Source organism: Pezoporus occidentalis, unplaced genomic scaffold (genome assembly GCF_034315485.1).
Source record: "Pezoporus occidentalis ecotype Australia unplaced genomic scaffold, CSIRO_AGI_Poc_V1 ctg37, whole genome shotgun sequence".
Lineage (NCBI taxonomy): Eukaryota > Metazoa > Chordata > Aves > Psittaciformes > Psittacidae > Pezoporus > Pezoporus occidentalis.
In genome coordinates, this window is record NW_026915691.1 from 1,424,655 (window position 1) to 1,439,942 (window position 15,288).

At 50.1% G+C, this 15,288-nt stretch overlaps 1 protein-coding gene across 2 annotated transcripts in view; it reads left to right on the top strand.

Annotated features, from left to right (window-relative positions):
* The first annotated feature begins 743 nt into the window (after window positions 1-743).
* RBM19 (RNA binding motif protein 19) overlaps window positions 744-15,288 on the top strand; it is a 67,824-nt gene continuing 53,279 nt past the window's right edge. For both annotated transcript variants that reach the window (XM_062631144.1, XM_062631143.1), the window contains exons 1-18: window positions 744-880; window positions 1,853-2,035; window positions 2,576-2,707; window positions 2,950-2,988; window positions 3,563-3,770; window positions 4,845-5,116; window positions 5,608-5,682; window positions 5,951-6,029; window positions 6,755-6,823; window positions 7,470-7,670; window positions 8,664-8,794; window positions 9,169-9,290; window positions 9,803-9,899; window positions 10,271-10,381; window positions 10,907-11,107; window positions 11,599-11,716; window positions 12,843-12,982; window positions 14,217-14,277. In XM_062631144.1, coding sequence (XP_062487128.1) covers window positions 845-880; window positions 1,853-2,035; window positions 2,576-2,707; window positions 2,950-2,988; window positions 3,563-3,770; window positions 4,845-5,116; window positions 5,608-5,682; window positions 5,951-6,029; window positions 6,755-6,823; window positions 7,470-7,670; window positions 8,664-8,794; window positions 9,169-9,290; window positions 9,803-9,899; window positions 10,271-10,381; window positions 10,907-11,107; window positions 11,599-11,716; window positions 12,843-12,982; window positions 14,217-14,277 — 2,275 coding nt within the window. In that variant the 5' untranslated portion in view covers window positions 744-844. The remainder of the gene's footprint in view (window positions 881-1,852; window positions 2,036-2,575; window positions 2,708-2,949; window positions 2,989-3,562; window positions 3,771-4,844; window positions 5,117-5,607; window positions 5,683-5,950; window positions 6,030-6,754; window positions 6,824-7,469; window positions 7,671-8,663; window positions 8,795-9,168; window positions 9,291-9,802; window positions 9,900-10,270; window positions 10,382-10,906; window positions 11,108-11,598; window positions 11,717-12,842; window positions 12,983-14,216; window positions 14,278-15,288) is intronic.

Here is a 15,288-nt window from a genome sequence, read left to right on the forward strand (position 1 = left end):
TGGAACTGGGTGAGCTTTAAGGTCCCTTCCAACCCAAACCAGTCTGGGATGTGCTCACTGCTGCTTTGACCCTTTAGGAAGAGCACAGCCAGCTGGACTTGCCTCAAAAGGAGCAACAGGAGATGATGGAAGACCCCTGTGCCGGGGTAGCTTGCTCTGGACAGAGACAGCTTCCATCCTTGTGGTAAATCCGTTGTGGAGCCAAACTGGTGGGTGAAAAACTAGGGAGCGCTGTGCCGAGGTTGAGCTCTGTCAGGAGTCTCTTCCCATAGGAATGGCAGTGTAGCCAGATTTTGGGCTCAGCTCACTGCCCCTTGCTCAAGACAGACAGAGCTGGACTGAAGGGCTGTAAAGAGGAGTTGCTTGAAGGGGAATGGTCCCACTCCCCCAACACTCTCTCACCCTGCAGATGCTCAGGTAGGAGAGGACCCTCAGTGTTTAATAACCCACGGGGGGTGTTTCTTCCATGATTTCAGCCTCTCTTGTCCATGGGAGCTTCTGCAATACAGCCCCCACTGGCTGTGCTGATACTTAGCTGCGTCCCCCCTGCCTCCCCTTCCCCGTTCCCCCATGCCCGGCCGGCCCCTGATCCCTTCTGTGCTCCCGGATGCTCCCCGTTATCCCCCCGGCGCCTCCGTTGCTAGGAGCCCGTTGCCAAGGCTGTTGCTAGGGTCCGTTGCCAAGGACCCGTTGCCAACATCCGGGTCCCGCCCCTGGCGCCCGCGCGCTGCTGTCCCCTCTCCCACGTGACTCAGCGGGAAGATGGCGGCGCCCGGAGAGCGGCGTGTGCGGCGCTGAGCGCGGAGGGGGTTTTCCCTTGTGGCGTCCGGGTCCTGTCGCTGCCATGTCGCGACTTATCGTGAAGAACCTCCCCAGTGGGGTGAGCCTGCGCACGGCTGCGGGGAGGAGGGGCTCTTCCGGGTGTGGAGATGGGTCTGGGGGGACACGGGGAGGGAGAGGGCCTGGGCAAGGGGCTATAAGGGGTTGTGCCCATTGGGGTCCCACTGTGCCTGTGGTTGAACTGGGGGATAACTGGGAGGGCAGCGCTGTTGGACCCTGGGCTCGGGGTGAAGCCTTTAGCTGCAGGAGTGTTGCAGGCAGAGATCTGTACGTGGAGTGGATTTAGAGGGGAAGTGAAGGGGTTTAGTGGTTGATGTGGGGTGGTTTAATCAGTATGACACAGTACAGTGTGGTTCCTGCAGTGCATTGGAAGCCCTTGGATAGGAAATGCTTTGGGCTTGTCTGCAAAGCGTTTGTGTGGTTGGAAACATAGAATCAAGCAGGTTAGAAAAGACCTTTGAGGTCATCAAATCCACTCTTTACCCCAGCACTGCCAAGGCCACCCCTAACCCATGGCACTGAGGCCTCGTCCCCACGCTGTGTGAACACTTGCAGGGACGGTGACTGCAGCCCTGCCCTGGGCAGCCTGTTCCAATGCCTGAGCACCCTCTGGGGCAGGAATTGTTCCTCAGCTCCATCTAAACCTGCCCTGGGGCAGCTTGAGGCCGTTTCCTCTTCTCCCATCCCTTGTTCCTTGGGAGCAGAGCCCAGCCCCTCCTGGCTCCATCCTCCTGTCAGGCACTTGTAGGGAGCCATCAGGTCCCCCCTGAGCCTTCTCTTCTCCGGACTGAACCCCCCAGATCCCTCAGCCCTTCCCCATCACCCTTGTGCTGCAGGCCCTGCACCAGCTCCATTGCCCTTCTCTGACATTGCTCCAGCACCTCAATGTCTCTCTTGTAGTGAGGGGCCCAGAGCTGAACACAGGATTCGAGGTGCAGCCTCCCCAGTGCCCAGTACAAGTTGATGCAGTGCATTGTTGATTTTCCTTCCTTTGTCCTCCTGCATTTCCCAGATGAAAGAAGATCGCTTTCGGAAGCTGTTTGCTGCCTTTGGCACACTGACTGATTGCTGCCTGAAGTTCACCAAGGAGGGCAAGTTCAGGAAATTTGGCTTCATTGGCTACAAGTCTGAGGAGGAAGCTCAGACAGCACTGAACCACTTCAACAGAAGTTTCATAGACACATCCAGAATCACAGTGAGTGGATCTTTAAAAACACCTTCCTTTATTCTTAAGGAAGTTTGTTATTGGAGATTTTGGTGCCCAGGAACGCTGAAAGATTAAGTCCTCTGTAGCAAGAGAGCAAAGCCTGATGCCAGACCTCATGGCTGGAGTCTGGAGCAGTTGCTTCATTCAGATGAGCTGTGTCCGAGCAGTAGCAGTGATTTCAGTGCTGGTTGGAACAGCAGTGTCAGATATTGAGCTGGCATAGGAACAGCAGTGTCAGATACTGAGCTGGCATAATCTGAGCTTTAGAACCTAACCCCTTTTCTCAGGTCATTCATCTGCTGTTCTGGACAGAGAATGAATCACAATAACCAGGATAGCTTATTTGTGCCTAAATGAGGACCACAGACTGTTCCCCATGCGGAGGGGATGTGTAGCTCTGTTGCCTGTTCTCCTGCACGCACCCCCCTTCCATCCTGTCAGGGTTATAAGAAAGGTTCCTGGGTGAGGCTTAGCCAGCAGTTACAGTGTGGTGAGCATGCCTTTAACCAAAGATCTTACTCTTTTCAGGTTGAGTTATGCAAGCCTTTTGGTGACCCTTCAAAACCCAGAGCATGGAGTAAGCACTCTCAGAAGGTCCCTGCCTCTGAGAAACAGACTGAGAAACCTGTGGTAAATGCAGCTCCTGCAGGCACAAAGAAAGTGAGTCTTGTTTGTTTCCTTGAGGCTCTGTTGGGTGTCAGTGACTTGGGAAAGAGAAGGGTAGCCTGGTGTGTGGAGAAGGGGATGGAGCAGCTGGAACAGTAGTGTTGGAGTCCTGGTTCTGGTATTTTCTTGCCTTAGGATCTGTGTTCCCAGTACCATTAGGTTACCTGGCATTATCTTGACTGTGTTTCTAATAAGCCTTTCCAAAGGTGGTTTTGATTTTGTTTGTCTTTTCCTAGGATAAAAAGAAGAAAGATCCAACAGAAAACTTAAAGGAGGTGAGTTGAGGTTGGACTCCAATCCCTGCCTTCTTGCTAGCTTGTATTAAGAGCAAGAGCTCTTTCTGTACCCTGCTTCCTATGCTGTAAATTCAGGCAAGGTGTGTGATTTAACCAACTCCGTGTCAGTCCAGTTCTACTGTAGCAAACCATTGTTGTAACAATCCTGATGCTGGGGACCAGTTTTTAGCTGTTAGCTCCTCCTGTGTGCCCATGCATTGCATCCAGGACAGTCCTGTTTTGGAATTCCTGGGTTTTAACCATATCTGAGTTTTGTCACATTTGACTTGTACGTTTTTTTTCTCTTTTTAATGTTTTGGCTTCTTCTTTAAAGTACTTTCTAAACATCAAATACAGAAAAGAAAGAATAGGAAAGAGAGATTCGTTGTTTCCATGATGTTGAGGAGACTTCAGTCACTTCAAGTGCTCCCCTTATCAGTGTGAAGTGAACCTCCCTTAAGGGATTTGTTTTGTTACACTGCTGGAAATGAGATGATATCTTTGAATTCTAACTCACTACAAGCTCTCCCATGTCTGTCTTCACAGCTTGTCTGCTTGGTTTCTCTTTCCACAGCTAGAAGAAGATAAAAGATTCCAAGAGTTCTTGGTGGTTCACCAGAAGCGGTCTCAGGTGGCCACTTGGGCTAATGACACTTTGGCAGAGGAGCCCAAGAAGGGAAAAGCAAAGTCAGCAGCTGATTATCTCAACTTTGATTCAGATGAATCTGAGGAGCTGAGTGAGGATGGCGACGAGCCCTCTGAAGATGAGGAGGAAACTAAAGGTACTGAAAGGAGCTGTCACCCTTTGTCTTTACTGTGGCGAATGTGAGCAGGATGCTGACAAGGACCTGGCTCAGGGTCTTGCCTCCGCATGGCGACAGTGTAATCAGGAGGGTCATTTCCCAAGCATGGGACTTCTGTGTGCTGTGGATGTATGCTTGTTTTCCCAGATTCAGGGAAATGTTGGAAATGCAGTTGCTGATGCTGATGCTGTGGGGATGGCATTTATGCTTTCCCCTGGGGCCTTAATACAGTGTCTAGGTGTGAATAACAGTCATATGCATCTTTCCCTTAGCTGCTCTTCTAGCTTGAAGCCACTTTCATCTCCAGGATTTCCAGAGCTGGATGTGGTTTCTGTTTATTTAGTAACCTTTAGCTGATGTCTGTGAACTTGTCTGCTCTGCTTTTGATATGTATTTCTGGAAATGGGCCCTCTCAGAGTTGATTGGAAGGGACAGAATTCAGTATTTTGGATCCTGAAAGGAAAACTGTGTTTAGTGGAGTAATCAGTTAACTTAAAAGACTGAGGAATCTAGGCTGCATTCTGGGGTATGTCTTCTTAGAATGCAGTGTCCCTGCACCGGTGATGAATGTGGTTTTGGAGCCTTTCTCCTTCCCTACATAGTATTTCCTTACACTGCTCTGTTGGAGTAAATGGCATTTTCCCTGCTGCTCTTTGGGTAACTCAAATGTAAGTGGGATGAATTGATCTTTGCTGGAGGGGTGTTTTGGAGTAACAGCTTCCTCCATCCTTTTCCCTGCAAAACCTAAACTGAACAATTGAAAAGCTTCTCAGGGATCTGCTTGAAGTATTTAGTTAATACTGAGACAAAATACTTTGCTGTGGGGTTCCTCCTGCTCCTTTGTGTTGCTTGAAAAGACAAGTGATACAGATTGTCAGTTGGGAAGTGCTGACATAAGATTGCTCTGCTGTTCCCAAGCCTTTCCTTCCCATGAAACAGGTAGAGCAGAGGAACATGGTTCTCATGGTTTTGTTGCTTCTTGGGTTTCACCTGACTGGGGGGAGAGAGCAGCAGCATCTGTATGCAAAACTTCTCTGGTCTCTCCTCTGACAGCAAAGAAAGGAGGCAAGAAGGCAGCTGCCAGCAAAGGCCTCTCAGATATGGATTACCTGAAATCTAAAGTGGTGAAGGATTCTTCCTCCTCATCCAGTACAGAGGAAGAAACAGAGAGTGAGGAGGAGGTGGAAGAGGAAAGTGAGAATGAGGAGGATTCGGGCATTGTGGAAACCATCAGCACCCACACAGATAAAAAGGGGAAGCCAAAAGCCCAACAGCCACAGCAAGAGACACCAGTGGGGAAGAAGAAGAAAGGATCCACACTAGAGGTACAGCTGAATTAGGCTTTTATCTAAAGCAGGAGCTTTGTGGGATAGTATGTGTCTGGTAGTCATTCCAGGGGTGCACTGAAAGCTTGAAGGCTGTGGGACCACCATCGGTACCAGATTTTTGCCTCACTGGGTGGGAGCCAGTAAAAGTTTGCTGGATGTCCTCTTCAGTGCTGATTGAATTCCTGAAGACAGGGCTTCCAAACACATGCATCTAGTGCCCTTTCCAGATGCTGCTTTGTTTTTCCAGTGTTCTCTCTGTCTGCAGGAAGCGCTGTTCTGCAGAGCTCAGTTTGTAGTGACTGAGTTTGACTGTTTCAGCCAGACTTGCACCCTCACCTGGCACTTCCTGCCCAGGCTGATGCAATTGCAAGCATCTCTTGATGTTCTCTCCCACTCTTTCCTGTTTGTTGGACAAGCCCAGCTTGTTGTGCTGTGATTTTTGTTGGTATTCACTCAGCTTTTCTTCTCTGCCCCGTCCTTCTGTGCAGAACCAAGGCAGCTCAGCAGAAGCCAGCACGCCATACACAGTGAAGCTGCGTGGTGCTCCCTTGAACATCAGTGAGGCAAGCTTTGTTATTAAGCTGGGGTGGAGGCCTGGGGGTGTTCTCAGGGTGTTCCTCAGCACAATCTTTGCAGAGGCTTCTCTGCAGAACAGCTCCAATGTCTTCATTTATGGAGCTGTTTTGAGGGTTGGAAGTGCGGTTGGGGAAGCTTTGTGCAGAGAATTGTGTGTTGCATGTGGTGGTTTTTATAGTATGTATATAAAAACGAAGTCTGAAACCTGCTGCTTCCTGTATCTGAGAACTTAAACAATTCCAATGCTTCTTGCAGCAAAAGATTCGTGACTTCTTCTTGCCTCTGAAGCCAGTGGCAATCCGGATAGGAAAACCCACGCAGGGGAAGAATGCAGGTAGTGTCTATATGTGGAAGGGGAAAATGGATCTGTGAGTTAAAGGACCTCTCAGTCACACCTCTGCTCTTTTCATGTGCAATTCCAAATGACTGACTCCTGCCCTGATTCTTACAGACCTTTCTATGACTTTGCAGCTCTCCTGCCCTAGTTGCTGTCCATAGGATGCCATGGACAGAGTTATGTTGGCTGTGCATCCTTAGGAGTAGCAGCAGGAGCCTTTTCCTTTGATCTGTCTCTGGAACTTTCCTAAACATCCCAAACCATGCCAAGGAAAGGCCTCTTCCTCTGGGATAGCTGCTGTATCAGTTGCAGAGCAGTCTTTAGCCAAGGTGGGTCTTCAGACAGGTTGTGACTACTGGAAGTGCCCACCAGAAAGAGTGTGGAGCCAGTCCTCAGAGCTGCAGGAGACTTTGCTGTATATGCTGCTTTCCTTTCATAGCCTAACAGTGGATGTGCCTTTTAGCTGGTCTTGGAGATACCTGTAAAAGCCTACTTTAGCTGTTAAATCAGGCTTCTTTGGTTTGAATGGAGAGAATAAGCTTTGAAAAGGCAGCATTCCAGTCTGACATGGCCATTTGCAGGCTGGCTGGAAACTATAATGGAAGCTCACTGCTTTATCTGTAGGAATCTATATTAAAGAAAGCCCAATTCACCCTTAATTAGCCAATTAGTGGTTGTGTGTTCCCCACATGATGCTCAGTTGAACCTTTCCTTCCTCCAAGGTTACATCTTTGTTGACTTGAAGAGTGAAGCAGAAGTGCGAAGGGCCTTGAAGCGAAAAGAATACATAGGTAAGGGCTGTTTGTTCCTTCTTGTTGTGGCTGATGTTGATGGCAGGGTGCTCAGCTGCTCAAGTGTTCACTGCAGAAGCATCTCCTCTTGTTGTATTCCAGGTAGATGATGGGGGTGGTTTCCTCTGCTCAGCTGACATGGGATAAACCAAGTGCTGTGTCAGGAGCAGTGTAGAATTGGCAAGCGACTGAGCTTTGCATGTTGCTCTTTGGCCCTTGGTTTTTGTCATGTGCTTGAAGTGTACCTTGGTACAATAATGACACTGTTTAAATCAGGTTGGGATAGTGCAGAGGATTGGTACAAGCAATTCTGTAAACCTGTGATTGCAACCTGCCCTTGGCTTAGCTTGTAGTGGAATGAGTTATATAGTGAAGGAGGTAGGCAGGGACACCTCACGCTAGACAAGGTTGCTCCGAGCTCCATCCAGTCTGGCCTTTAACACTCCCAGGGATGGGGCATTTACCACTTCTTTGGGTAACCTCTTCCTGTGTCTCGCCACCTAAATCAGGCAGCATTCCTCTCAAAGCTTGTGGAATTGGAATTGCTTGTGTCACTGCTATAAGCAGAGGCACTTTGCACATTGATACTGATTGCCTGTGGACTTGGGAAGCAGCTAATGTGCCTCTGTGTGTGTTTGTGGATCAGGTGGACGATGCATTGAGGTGCTCCGATGCAGGAATACCCCAAAAGAAACTGTTACAACAAAACCTGATAACCAGCCGTGGCAAAGAAGGAAGAGAGACGATGAGGAAGAAGAGGACTTGTCTGAATCAGGGAGACTCTTTGTCAGGAATCTTCCCTTTACTTGCAGCGAGGAGGATTTGGAGAAGATCTTTTCCAAGTATGGTAAGTGTTTGCTGCAGGACTGGGACTTGCAGGGCTACATCTTGCCTTCATGTACATGGAGGTTTTCTTGCTGGGTGTGATGGACAAAGCTTTGTCCAGCACCTCTTGAATATGGACCAATCCCATCATCCTTATTGCCTGGGCTGGTAGCGTGTGGATGCTTGGTTTGGAAACTGATGCTGGCTCCATGCTTCCTCAAAGCATATACTGCTGTGTCTGCCCTCACCCCTCTCATCTCATCACTGGTATAAGAGTAAAACCTCTTGCCAGTCAGGGTAAGCTCCAAGTCCTGGTGGGGTGGGGAGGAGAAGAAAGGAGAGGATCATCCAGTTCCAACCCCCTGCCACAGGCAGGGACACCTTCTACTAGAGCAGCTTGCTCCAAGCCCCTGTCTCCAACCTGGCCTTGAACACTGCCAGGGATGGGGCAGCCACAGCTTCTCTGGGCACCCTGTGCCAGCGCCTCAGCACCCTCACAGGGAAGAGCTTCTGCCTTATAACTTCCCCTATTTCAGTCTGAACCCATCACCCCTTGTCCTATCACTACGGTCCCTGATGCAGAGTATCTCTCCAGCATTCTTGTAGCCCTCTTCAGACACTGGAAGCTGCTCAGAGGTCTTCATGCAGCTTCTCTTCTCCACGCTGAACAACCCTAACTTTCTCAGTCTGTCTTCCCATGGTGCACAAACTGGATTTTGGGCTCCTTTTGCTGGACCTGCTGTGTTAGTCTGCAGCCAGCAGCTCCTTATCCAAGCTGGTGGCTTGCTGCGCACCTTCCAAAGCTGCTCTGCTCTCCCTGCTCCTCTCCTCCCCAGCTTTGGCCAGGAGGTGCCAGTTCAGAGCATGTAGTGGCTGTGCAAGGACATGTGCCATGGTTTAGTGTGAGGTGTCCCTGCCCGTGGCAGGGGGATTGGAACTGGATGATCTTAAGGTCCTTTCCAACCCAAACCATTCGCTGATTCTGTGTGTCACAGTAAAGCCTTTATTTTTGCAGGGCCCCTCTCAGAAATCCATTTCCCTATAGACAGACTGACCAAGAAACCCAAAGGCTTTGCTTTCATCACCTATATGATTCCTGAGCACGCAGTGAAGGCCTATGCAGAAATGGATGGGCAGGTGTTCCAGGTACAGTGACTGATGGTTTTGATGGTGGGAATGTGTGTTAGTAATGTGGCCAAGCATTTGCTTCTGTGCTTTGCTGAACAGACCGAGTCTCTTCTGCCTTTCTGTATGGGAACATGGTTGCTTTTGGTGCAGGAACTGGGTTTGAACAGCCTTAAAGGTACCAGAAGCTGAACTAGAGGTGGAGAAGGAGATCTGAATCTCAGTCACTCACATTGTGTGGCTACTCTGACTTGCAGTAATGTCTCATTTGGGAAGGAAGGTTCCCTCCTTCCACCTAGGCTGCTTAACTAGGAAAGGTGCTAGAAAATTGCCTCCACTCTGTGTAGTTCGTGAACTTCTGTGGGTTACTTCAGAGCTTTCTTCCTTTCTTCTAGGGCAGAATGATGCATCTTTTACCATCTACCATCAGAAAGGAAAAACTCGAAGATGAGGATGCAGAAGAGTCTTCCTCCTACAAGAAGCAGAAAGAGGCAAAGAACAAAGCCAACAGTGCCAGGTACAGAAGTGTCTTGTCATGGGCAAGACAACATGGCCTGCCAGATTCCCAAGTGGCAGGAATGCATCTGGGGTCTTTGCAGGAGCTGTGTAGATTACCCAAGTCAATAAAGCATTTTGCTTTATCTCTTACCTACTTGATTCCTCTGTCCAAGTAGCTCTAGTAGCTCAGAAATGGAGAGAAATGTGGTTTTGAATGGCTTTGGGTATGAGGTTATTTCTCTGGTGTCTAATGAAGGTTGGTCTGATGCTGTAATTCTTTAGGGTAGTGGTTTCAGATCAGTTGGGGTTTTCCCATGTATTGAACCACCTCTATTTCTAAAACTATATAGGAGCTTTGTCTTTCTGTACGTCAAATGAGATTGAAAGAAGTGGCTGATACTTTCTAACTACCTTCTTTCCCCCTAACTCTTCCCCCTGGCTGCTAATGGTAGCATTCAACGCTGTTTTATTCCAGGAGCATTGAATAGAGTGGAAGAAGGAGCTGAACCTGGCTCTTCTTTCTCTTTCCAGCTCTCACAACTGGAACACGTTGTTTGTGGGGACAAACGCTGTGGCTGATGCCATTGCTCAGAAGTACAATGCTACCAAAAGCCAAGTGCTGGACCATGTGAGTTGGGGTATTGATGGGAGATCACTTTCCCATCTGTTTCCTCATGCCCAGGGCCTTCCTGGTCTTTTTATGCAGCAAAAGGTGTGCATCACAAGCACCACATAGGCTGAGAGATCAGTGATGCTGTAGCTTCTCTGTGGGGTCTGAGCCTGAAAATCCCTTTGTCACTGGAAGACAGCGTGACACTCCCAGCCCTCCTTCCCACTCTGCTTTTCTGTGGCTGAGTTTTGCATTTCTACATAACTAGAAGCTGATGAGAATTCACACCCTAAAGTTCATCCTTCTTGGAAACCTGATTTTACCCTGGGAAGCATTCTGACCCCTACCAGCAAAGCTCCCAGCAGATGACGTGACATTCTTTCATGCAGGAGGGCAAAGACAGCGTGGCAGTGAGGGTTGCTCTGGGAGAAACAGAGCTGGTCCAGGAGATTCGCCGGTTCCTCATTGAAAACGGAGTCAGCCTGGATTCCTTCAGCCAGGTGAGATGCTCAGCTGGAGGCAGCCATGTGGACCTACCTCTTAGACTGTGGTCTGGTCCTCGTGTCCTCGGCTCTCTTTGAAATCGGGCATTAAATCCTCAGTATCTCAGAGGATTGAACTCTTACATGGGTTGGGAAGTGCCAAGGTTGGAAGTGACCTCAAGGTTCATCTGGTCCAACCTTTATTCTCTATCCATTTGAAAGTCCAGCTGCCCTCAGGATGGTTGAAATACATAGTATGATGGCTTATAGTATGATGGTCAGCTTGTTTAGGCAGGGAAGAAACTCGTGTCCATACCAGGGTTTATCTGGAGCTGAACCCTCCGAACATGAGCATTTGTGGATCAGGGAGGTTGTACCGAGGTGTGGATCTTATAGGAAGTGTTCTAAATGGCTCTTGGGCCCTGGAAAGGGATGGTGTGGAGTGAGCATGATGTGTTGGATGTGAAATCTTCGGTTAGTAAGATATTGGGGTTTGCTGCTTTAAATCCCATCTCCCCTCTCTTCCCCCCATGACCGTGGCAGGCCGCTGGTGAGCGCAGCAAGAGGGTGATCCTGGTGAAGAACCTCCCAGCCGGCACGAGCGTGGTGGAGCTGGAGGATGTCTTTGGCAAACACGGCAGCCTGGGCCGGGTGCTGCTGCCAGAAGGAGGAATCACAGCCATTGTGGAGTTCCTTGAGCCCACTGAAGCCAAGCAAGCATTCACCAAGCTGGCCTACTCCAGGGTGAGTGTGGTGAGGGGCAGGGGACAGCAGCAGGGGTCTTGGCTGGTTGCGAAGCTGCACAATGGAGTGCTTGCAAATGTGAGGGACAGAGGCCTTTCGAGAGGAGTTATCCCAGTGCTGCTGCTGCTGCCATCTATCCCTTGGGTTTAGGGAGATGCCCAGTGCATCCTTATGCAGCAGTGGCTGAGTAGGGCTCTCAACCTTCAAAAGGTGGTTGGAGGAGCGGGCTGTGACATCTGGAAAAGGCTTGGTGGCCTGACAAGGGTTTGACTTACCTTTCACAATACAAGAGTGTGGTACATGGTAGGCTGGGGTCCTGTGTGAGGCTGGGTGTAGATTCTCCTTTGATAAAAGACTTTAGCCAGCTGAAGAAGTTGTTGAACTCTCCCACTGCCATATTGCATTATAGAGGGAGAGGAAAATGAGAGCAGAGCTTTGTCTTCAGGTCTTGCCCTCCAACTCTTCATTCCTCTCCTGTGTTCTCTTCTCAGTTTCATTCTGTGCCGTTGTACCTGGAATGGGCTCCCATGGGTGTCTTCCTGAGCCCAGCCCCTCCAAAAAAAACCCTTGAGCCTCCAGAAAAGGAGAGCAAAGCAAGGCTGGTGCCTGGTAAGAACTTTGGCTTTGGAACTCTGGTTTTTGTGTAAAGCAGCAATGCTGATATTCCTGAACCTTTGGGGATGGAGCCAGCTGCACAGGGCAAGGCTGGAGCCAGGGAGAGGTGTGGGGGGGGTCACTTTATCTCCCTGTAACTGAGACCTTCACCTGGAGATGAAAAGTTTGAAGTGCAGGAGCTCCTGGAAGGCTGCTTGGGGCTGATAATGGCCTTTGCTGCCAGCTTCTGCATCTGGGAAGGGATTGTGGCAGTCACAGACGGAGGCAGATCTTCATCCCGCTCCTGTCTCACTGAATTATTCCCTTTGCTTTCCTCAAACCAGCCTCCTTCAGAGGCAGGGGATTTTTTTCCTGAAGCCTTATTGGCAGATACCCCACCAGCTGGAGCAGGGAGGGTTGGACTGCCCACCAGAAAGGCTTGGGCTGCGTGGTGCTGGGCAACCAGATGGAGCAGCAAGGGAAAGTCAGCTGGGGATGCATTGGGATGGAGCTGGGGGGTTCCTGTGTACCCCGGCTCAGGGCAGGGTCTCCTGTGCCCATAGTTTAGCTCTTCTGAGCACAGACAGCATCCATCACCTGTGGCGTAGGTGATGAAGCTGCTCTAAAAGACAAGTGGTGTAGCAAGGAAAGGAGTTGGAGAGTCAGTTGGATGAGTGTATACTATGATGTCTAATAAGGGCTTCATCTCTCTGCAGCCTCTGCTTGAGCATGGGGTCCAACAGATCTCTGACCACCCTCACAGGGAAGAGCTTCTGCCTCAGAGCTCATCTCAGTCTCCCCTCTGGCAGGTTAAAGCCATTCCCCTTGGCCTGTCCCTACAGGCCCTTGTCCCAAGCCCCTCTCCAGCTTTCCTGCAGCCCCTTTAGGCACTGGAGCTGCTCTAAGGTCTCCCCTTCAGGAGCCTTCTCTTCTCCAGGCTGCCCCAGCCCAGCTCTCTCAGCCTGGCTCCAGAGCAGAGCTGCTCCAGCCCCTCTGTGTGTTGAGCCTGCTTCAGTCTATGTCTACCTGCAAAGAGCCAAAAGAGCAGTGGCCTGTTCCTGCTGCAGTATTAACTATTAGCTGGGGCAGTGGGCAAGATATCTCACATCTTACAAAGTTGGGTTTATTCTTTGTGTTTCAGACGAAGCTATGAAGGGCACAGAGGAAACAGCAGCACAGGAAGATGAAGAGGAGGAGGAGGAGGAAGAAGAAAGCATTCCTGGATGTACCTTGTTCATCAAAAACCTGAACTTTGCCACCACAGAAGACACACTGAAGGAGGTGAGCCGTAAGCAAGGACAAGGGGCTGGGTTTTGCTTAGCATAGTCCACTTGCTGGAGTGGAAGGGGCTGAGTGTGTGGTTGGGAGCCAGGCTGAGATGCCTGATGGAGTAAAGCCTTTACCCCCAACATGGGCCAGAAGAAAGGGCTCTACTCTGCTGCAGAAGGCAAGGGGCAAGCTGTTCTTCACCTGGTGTGCTGAGGATAATGTGTTTGGAGGAGTTAAATTGCAGCCAGTATGACCTAATGGGAGATGAGGGAGCACTGGATTATACTGGGACTGGGACCCTCTGATTTGGGATTTCAGGTGCCCGTTAAGACTAATGTGTCTGAGCCCCTTTGGCCGGGGTTTAATTCCACCTCAGGACAGGTGGAGGCAGTAGGAAATCTTTCAAGACTCATTTCCCATGCTTTCTATAATGCTTCTCCTTGGGACAAGCACTTTAGGAGCTGTGGTTCTGCTCTGTGTGTGGAGGCAGTAAATAAAGGGATGATGTTTTCAGTGAGATGTGCTTTTCATCGAAGCTTCTGCCAACACTGAGCTGTCTGTGCTGCTTTACCTCATCGGGGAGAGGTAGCGTTCCAAAAGCCATGTGGGATGGTAATAGGAAAATAGGGAAAAGCAACTGGGAATTCTTGTCTCTGCCACTTCTTGTAGCTATCGAAAATGCCACGTTTCATGGCCCAAGAATGCTGGTGCAATGTCAGCCTGGACCCGTGCTCCTATACCTTGGGGCTGTGGTACTGGCTCTGGTCCAGTTGGATCCAGGGCCAGATGTAAGTGTTCAGAGAAGGACTGGGACTTGTCCCTTTTCTTCTTCTCCCTCTGGCTGTGGTTTTGCAGCCCCTGCTACCCTCCATCCCCTCCTGCACGTCTTTGGAAAGAGCCAAGTTCTAGGGCCATCACAGGAGTCACCCACCCCTAAGGTCCCAACCAGGCTGAGGGCTTCTTATAACCAGTAACATCCCTGCAGCACCATCCCAGGTCTGTGTGCTGGTTCAGAGGAGTGGTGGAAGATTCCTGGGAATGTGCCTATTGATTTCTTTACAAGCCTGTGTGTGGGGATGTATTTGTGCAGAAATAATGGTATAAGAAAGGATGCAGCTGCACTGACTGCTTATCAGGTGTGTGCACAGCAGGGAGGTGGGCCTGGCTCTGGAAGAGGGCCACGTTGTCACTCGAGTCGCCAGCCTGTGACAAAGGGAGCTGAATCACGTGTCCCAATTCCTTGCAGACGTTCTCCAAAGTGGGAGCTGTGAAGAGCTGCACGATATCCAAGAAGAAAGACAAAGCAGGTACTCTAGATGCTGCTGTTCAGTTCCTTCCCTCGGCTGGTTGCTGAGGGCTCAGGTGTGGCGTTGCTTTAGCATTCAGCTGGCTGAGCATTTGTGTTCTCGTTGGTGAAATCCTCGTTTCTAGAAGTGTGGCTGTTGTGGTTGCTGCTTTCAGCCATTTCAAATACCTTGGGGTCTGGCCTAGGAGGTGAAGCTGAATTGTGGGATTCGTGGAGACGTGGCCTTCTCTTGAGATCTTGAGATAGAGAAGCCAGCTCCTTCAGGATCACACAAGAAAGCAGGAGGCAAGTTGAAAGGAACCAGTCCCCCACAACGATGAAACGTGCACAGGATGCTTTAACCTCAAATAACAGTGGGATCTTCAAGGATGCCTGTCTGAGTACTGTGCTGAGTGGGCTTCCTTTGCCTTCTGCCTGCCAGCAGGCTGTGCTGACGACTGGTTATGCCTGCTGCATTGACTGTGCTTGCTTTCTGGGCTGTTGGACAGGGTAGAGTTTGCTTCAAGCAAGCACTGGCTTTAGGGACTGTGTCTTCCTTCTTTTAAGGCTAGGAAGTTGCATGGCTTTATAGGATTTTTGCCCTAACAGGGCTCTGCTTGCATGGGATACCCTGCATGGGATACGAAGCAGTTCCCCCTCTTACTGTGGGGCCATCTCTACAGCCTGCTACAACTGAGGTTTTGAAGTTGAAAACTGGGTGTTACGTATTTGCATGGGGATCTTTCCTTTCCTCACCCTCAGCCTTAGTTATGGCTCTTGTACTAGCCCATGTGTTCCTCAGAAGCATGCTGTGACCATGGGTGCTGCAAACCTTTGCTGTGCAGGGAGGTGGAATAAAGGTCTCCTCCTCTGGCATGAAACTAGCAGCTGCCCACCCAGTTTCTGGAAGTGCTTGGTGCTTTGTGCCTTGGACCTCGAACACACTTTGTCCCTTAAGTGAACTACAGAGCTGGCACTTTGTGATGATGGGAAGTACAGCACGTCACACCCAGTTCTGGGTAGTTGGCAAGGG